The sequence below is a fragment of the Zophobas morio genome, unplaced genomic scaffold (genome assembly GCF_036711695.1).
Source record: "Zophobas morio isolate AGI-343-1 ecotype UQ-CSIRO unplaced genomic scaffold, CSIRO_AGI_Zmor_V1 ptg000014l, whole genome shotgun sequence".
Classification (NCBI taxonomy): domain Eukaryota; kingdom Metazoa; phylum Arthropoda; class Insecta; order Coleoptera; family Tenebrionidae; genus Zophobas; species Zophobas morio.
In genome coordinates this window covers 19592363-19599675 of record NW_026972119.1, presented here as the reverse complement: position 1 = coordinate 19599675, position 7313 = coordinate 19592363, and the positions used below count along the sequence as shown (strand labels likewise).

The window sequence follows — 7313 nt, the reverse complement described above, 5'->3', positions numbered from 1 at the left end:
AATTACACATCAAATATCCAGACGTTACGATGCTTTTCAATAATCAAGCACTAATACAACAAGGACGCCCCTAAGTGCACCGTATAATTTAATTTGTATCAAATTTATTAATTTCCTTAAATTGCCACCCCACTAATTATACACTGCGCGCCAACTTTTCCAAACACTAATTTGGGCCAATTATTTTTTGGAGCCCTTCTTAATTTATAATGCAGTCACATGGCTGCCGTAATTATTTATAAAACCGTAGCGCTACTTATTGCTAGTACAAACAATCACGACAGACAGTAGACACACATAATTAAAAAAAACAACAAAAATCACTATGTACAACCTGGTGAAAAAATCATTTCGTGTCCACTTATATGTAATGCGTATTCTTGGCCACTACCCCACACGAAAACACCAAACACTGTACAAAATATACGCGTACTTCGTTTATTGCGTCTTTACAATACCCGTCCCCACCCTGGCGAGTGTCTACTTACTAACCGAAAAAAACGTGGACTTGGCTCAACTATCAGACAGCGCTTTCCTTATCTGCCAAGTCGGATGTTTCATAGCCAAATTCGTCCCCTTTTGGAAAAACTCAGACAAAATCAGACAAAGCATCTACATGTTAGAGGAGCCAATCTTCAGCCAACATTCCCCAAAACAAGAAACAATTTTAAGCGAATGTGTAAGAATATGCAGACGTAACTGCTGGTTGAACCTGTCTCTGGTGGCAATGGCTTTTGCAAGCTGGTCTACAGCACCGTTTGCTAGAAACATGGGAGCTTATAATCTACCGATAAAAGTTTGGCTGCCGTACGATTTTACAGTTAACGAGAAAATATTTTACTTGACGTATTTATTTGTTATCGCTGGTGGGTTTTTAGAAAATTTGGAAAAAATAAAATAGTGAGAGCTTTCTAGGTGTTGGTAATGGAGCTTTCGCGAGCGGGGTAATAGACCCGTTGGTAGCGGGTTTGGCGTATCAGGCAACCGCACAACTGAAAATACTGAAACATAATCTTCAGTTTTTGAGCGAACACCTGGATGAAGAAATTGTTGATGTTACGAATTGTTTAAACAAACAAGAGTTGTTGTATGGGAGAATTAAAATGTGCATTAAACATCACAACGCGATTTTAAAGTACTGTTTTAACTGTAAAATAACGTATTTTGACAACCTCTTTTCAGATTCGTGTATTTGTATGAAGACACGTACTCAGCGGTCGTTTTTACTCAATTTTTTGCCAGTGTTCTGGTCATATGTAACGCATGTTTGCAGCTAAGTATGGTACGTATAATAAAAACGATAAAATAACGTATATTTTATTTTTGCGTGGTTGCAGGTGCAGCCATTTACGTACGCCTTCTTCGCCATGGTTTCGTTTCTAGTAACTATGTTAACTGAAATTTTCCTGTTTTCATATTATGGGACAACACTATTTGAAGAAGTGTGTTGGATACGTAGGAATATACGTTTTAATATAACTAAATCCTATCTTTCAGAGTAATACAGTCATTGATGCTATTTATATGGGACAGTGGTATGACTACGACGTTAAATCCAAAGAAGCTTTAATCATACTGATGGAACGATGTAAAAAACCCATGGTTGTGACTGCGGGAAAAATTTTGGACCTGTCTTTAGTAACTTTTACAACTGTATTTTCAGCACTTAATATCACATTTTCGTTTAAATTTGAGCATATTTTGTTGTAGATTTTAAGAAGAGCCTATTCGTTGCTCGCTGTTCTGAAGAATTACTGAATCCACACGTGTGTAATATTCGAGAAGAGAATCCACAATGTGTTCAAGAGTTTCAAATGTTTTCTCATTTTGATTGCCGAAGTATAGAACTAGTGTTAAGTCAATAAGTAGGTTCGCTTGTACACATCAGGCTCCAACTGTGTATAATCAGAAATATTCATCTTATTTGTTATTAAAAATTGCATAAAAAGTAGTTCTTCCATGATTAGGCACCTTAAAAATTTTAACCAAAATAAATGAGCATCAAACCAGACGGAATCCTTTTTCGGTGGTACCTTGGCAAGAATAATGGAGGTCTTACTGTGCAAAGACGATTTCTCGCTTTGGTTGAGGTGATATGATATAGACCAGACTTAGAGGGAATTCTGTTACCATCAATAATTTGAAAACGTGAAACAATCTATTAGAATAGGTGGAGGCGCCAGGATAAAAATGCAATTATTTCCGTTTTTCAGGCCATTTCGGAAATATAAGCGCAACTGATTTGAACAGTTACTTTAAAATTAAGTTAAATTAGGAAAAATATAAAAAAAATTGATCGAAGGTTATTTCGATAGAACTTCCCTCGTCTCTAAAGTACAGTTGAACAAATGCAGCTTTTCGAAAAACAGTTAGATGCCCTTAATAAGGCTTTGTAAACCAACAAGAAATAATATCAATAATCACGGAATGAGGCAGAAAATCATATTATTATAAACGAAATAATAATTCCTCAAACAAGTAAAAGACAAATTTTGGTTAACGTCTAACCATCTACACCGAATTCCCAATAAATGCACATACAAAATTTGACAACAATCGGTTCGGTAGTTTATACGATTATCTGCCTAATAAAAATCGACACAAACGCGGACAGACGGCAGACCTATGCTTTCTAGTGTGCAAACGTTTTCTCATCTGAACATTTCTTTATCTAACTAGGTAGTACTTCGTCGCACAAATTTTTAAGCTGATCACGTCGTCTGAATAACCGAGTCCAAAACTTTTGGTAGGTTTTACCAGCCACCTGTGGTCTCTCCATTCTGTAGTCCACCTTTTCATAAATCTTATATGCTCTTAGTAGTCTTTTCTTGTATACCTATTGTATATAGGTATATATTTAGTATAAGTATCTAGATACTTGTATCTAAATAAAGTAACTAGACACATTTTTGGGTATCTAGTATCTGTATCTAGATAAAATCGAATTTAAGCACAAAATATCTGTATCTAGATACAAAATTAATGGCGCAGATACAGATACACTTTTTTATTTCACTTTTTTTTCGGTAGTTATTAGTTGAGTTATACTAGTGGTAATTTTTGATACTTCATGTTGGTGATTTTGGTCACATAAACAAAAATAGAGGTAAGTCCACTAATAGTGTTCTGTCACGGAAATTTTCATATTTTAAATACCATCATTTCCTACATTGTAGTCTTCAGTACTTATACATCTTTAAATATAATCCTGAGGGGTAATAAATCTAAGCCATGGTAAGATGGTATTTTAAAATTCTTAAACCACAATTCACTATTCACTGCGTTTTACGCTTATTGGGGCAATGCATTTTGTTTGTGTACCTGAGCAACCCGGTTCCGGTGGGCCCGCTGGTTGTATTGGTGTTATTAAATAAGAGTAATTTTAATAGTAAAAATATTTGTTTAAGGTATGTTATTATTTTTAGAACATAATAATTGCGTGTTACATAATGATTAATTTTTTCAATTAGCACAAATTAGTTCTGTAATCGACTAACCGAATGTTCAATACATACATTTCTCTCGCATAAATCGCATATTTGTTACTGTTTTATACCTTTATTTTTCAGACAAATGTAGCATCTTTTCCTGTTGCCACATGTGTCATTTCTTCATTTTTTCATTGTTGGACCTAACGCGAGGCGGGCTTGGCAGGTCCGTTTTGCCCTAGAATGTGCCGATTATGTTCAAGTGTAAACCTTGGACAATAAAATTAATATTTTTACAACCCTCGGTAGAATAATTTAACATGATATACTCTCAGAAATCGTGAAACGAGATTAAAATAAAATGAGTTTCAACAAAAATCTGAAAATTTTAAGTTGCACTCGGGTGATTTCGGCCTGCCAGGCAGCCTTTGATCCTATAAGGGGTTTAAATACCTTTCTAAAAAATTGGTCTAAAGAGTTTAGACAGTACTTCCCTCGCTGTCGGAAACTTGACGACTGCATGCCTATTGTGTTTTTTTTCTCATTACATTTTTGTAGTGGGAATTTAAAAAAAAATTGCGATGACGTCATCAACATTTTTGCAAGGACACGTATATCAGTTGGGATAGATGTAGTGTAATACTAAGAATAAAATTATTATATTCTCAAATTTTCGGGAAAATGAATTGGGTCGTTTTGAATATTGATATGTAATAATCAATAAAATAACGAAACAATTTACTCACGTATACGTATCAGAGGCAACTGAAAATCGTGTATGTATAAACATTCTTAATTTAAGATGACAGGCGTAACAGCATACGTGAGAGTCAAACAGAGAAACTGTAAACAAAACGACAATCGGTTTTATTGCTTCGACTTCCGCTTATTATATAAAACATTGGGTTTTATTTTAATTCTTGACGGTGAAATTCACAATTGGTTGATTATAAACATGTCTATTTCACATTCGCGGAACCAAGTGAGCGCATAAAACAAATGCAGGTCTGTAATGTTAAAGTCGATGTAAATAAGCGTGCTACCCTTATGTTTCAACCGAGTTTTTCCTTTAACAAATTTTGTGTCTACCAAATTGGGTTGGTTGGGGTGTAATACTAATAATAAGTGTTGCCTATAATTTAATCAATAAAATAAATTGACTTCATTAATTTTTTTGAACCACCTCTTAAGAAAATCTAAAAAATATGAATGGAATGATAAATCACAAGTACAAACTCATCATATTTTTTGCATTTTAGATAGGATTTATTCAGCAAAATTTTAGGGGTGACGTCATCAATTTTTTTAGGAGGGATGAACAAATACATTTTGAACAAAAATTTACCATGCTTATAATAACTTTAAAATATTCCCAAGATTTCAAAGCATTCGGTTTTGTAGTTCCTGATTAAATCAATAAAATAAATTTACGCATTCATTAATTTTTTTGAGTCACCCTGTATATGCAAATCGAAAAAATTTGAATGGAATGATAAACCACAAGAAGAGACTCACCATATTTTGTACATTTTAGATAGGATTTATTCAGCAAAATTTTGTGGTGACATCATAAATTTTTTAGGGGGGACGACCAAATACGTTTTGATCAAAAATTTACCATGCTTATGATAATTTTAAAATATCTTCAAGATTTCAAAGCATTCAGTTTTGTAGTTCCTGAGTAAATCAGTAAAATAAATTTACGCTTTCATTTATTTTCTTGAATCACCCTGTATATGCAAATCCAAAAAATATGAATGGAGTGATAGATCACAAGTACAGACTGATCATATTTTGTACATTTTAGATATGATTTATTCGGCAAATTTTCGAGCTGACGTCATCAAGTTTTTGGAGGGGATAAGCAAATATATTTTGACTAAACATTTATTATGCTCTTTATAACCTTAAAACATCTGCAAGATGTCAGAGCATTCCGTTTTGTAGTTCCTGATTAAATCAATAAAATATATTTACGCATTCATTAATTTTTTTGAGTCACTCTGTATATGCAAATCCAAAAAATATGAATGGAGTGATAAATGACAAGTACAGGCTCATCATATTTTGTACATTTTAGATATGATTTATTCGGCAAACTTTCGAGCTGACGTCATCAAGTTTTTGGAGGGGATAAGCAAATATATTTTGACTAAACATTTATTATGCTCTTTATAACCTTAAAACATCTGCAAGATGTCAGAGCATTCCGTTTTGTAGTTCCTGATTAAATCAATAAAATATATTTACGCATTCATTAATTTTTTTGAGTCACTCTGTATATGCAAATCCAAAAAATATGAATGGAGTGATAAATGACAAGTACAGACTCATCATATTTTGTACATTTTAGATATGATTTATTCCACAAACTTTTGAGCTGACGTCATCAAGTTTTTGGAGGGGATAAGCAAATATTTTTTGACTAAAGATTTATGATGCTCTTTATAGCCTTAAAACATCTGCAACATTTCAAAGCATTCTGGTTAGCAGATTAAAAATTAAATTTCAAAATGTTGTTTTATAATTTTGATTTTTTTTCCAAAAATCTGGACGTTTCGGGTGAAAAGTCGATTCAGAGTTGTAAACTACATGTGTAGGACTATGTTATTTTATACAATTGAAAACCCATTTACTATGTACAATTTTGAAGTGACGTCATCGCATTTGTGGTGGGGATGATTAGACAAATTTTGGTTAGCGTTTTACCATCTACATGATATTCTTAATATAAGTACAAAATTTCGCAACAATCGGTCGAGTACTTTCGGAGATTATCTGTCTAATAAAAATCCGGGACAACAGACGGACAGACGGACGGACAGACAGACGGAAATGGGAGACCTATTTCTTCGTCTTCTAGGGGTCATGAAAGATCGAGAAAACGTAAAAGTAGAGAGTCGGCCGACGGACTCGATTACAATACTTCCTTTGCTTACGCTCGGGAAGTAAAAACTGTACTTATTTTGCCTTAAACGGAACCAGCAATTCTTCCTAAAATGTATGTACCTGCCGCACCGGAATAGACATGGTCATAAAAACATCGTAAGCCGATATTGAAGAATAATAATCTATGACAGGTTGCCGACAACAGACCTTCAGCACATATTCCCGTATTCTTTTGAAATATTAATTTTAATACTGGAGATAATTATTAAATATACTCAAACACAATTTGGACACTGTAGTATGGGAATAAAAACAAAAAAAAAAAAAAAATTCTTATTAAGCGTCCGTAATAAATATTGCACAATATGCGATACATCAAACAGCGAAGCGATGGCCTATTTACAGGAAAAAAGAAAAGATTTTTCAGTCTTGAATAACTATGCTACAGTAAAATGTTTATTTTTTAAATTTAATACCACAATCCCTTCTTCTGCACCTGTGGAACGGGTGTTTAGTAGCGGAAACCAAATTCTGACATCAAGAAGAAATAACTTAGGTGACAATACGTTCGAAATGTTGTTAATTTTAAAAAATTCATTAAACAATACATAAAAAAATACATAAACATGTTTTCAGTTATTTTATTAGCCAAAGCTTCAAAAAGTATCTGTTTTCTTGTATCTGTATCTAGATACTTTTATCTTCCATATATCTATATCTGTATCTAGATACTTTTAAAAGTATCTGTCCCCAACAGTGCGTATATGAAAAATTTTACCAAAATACCAAAATGTACCGTTTAAAAAAAAACTGGTCTTCCCGTATGTAGCGAAATATGTAAACAATGTAAATTTAAAATTTCATAAAAATAGTTCTCCTTCCAGACTTCGATTATTTTTTATGTACGTGAAGCTCATACTTTTTTTTATGTGACGTTTCATCCCTGCAGATGTCCCCCTGATCTTTTTAATTTGTATAACTTTGAGTGAAACTTTG

The 7313-nt window shown here is 33.1% G+C and overlaps 1 protein-coding gene across 1 annotated transcript; it reads left to right on the top strand.

Annotated features, from left to right (window-relative positions):
* The first annotated feature begins 325 nt into the window (after nucleotides 1–325).
* LOC135128842 (uncharacterized) lies at nucleotides 326–1758 on the top strand. The gene is made up of 6 exons (XM_064055921.1): nucleotides 326–866; nucleotides 916–1135; nucleotides 1183–1282; nucleotides 1338–1382; nucleotides 1498–1638; nucleotides 1711–1758. The coding sequence occupies exons 1-6, from the start codon at nucleotides 326–328 to the stop codon at nucleotides 1756–1758; spliced, it is 1095 nt and encodes a 364-aa protein (XP_063911991.1).
* The last annotated feature ends 5555 nt before the right edge of the window (nucleotides 1759–7313 follow it).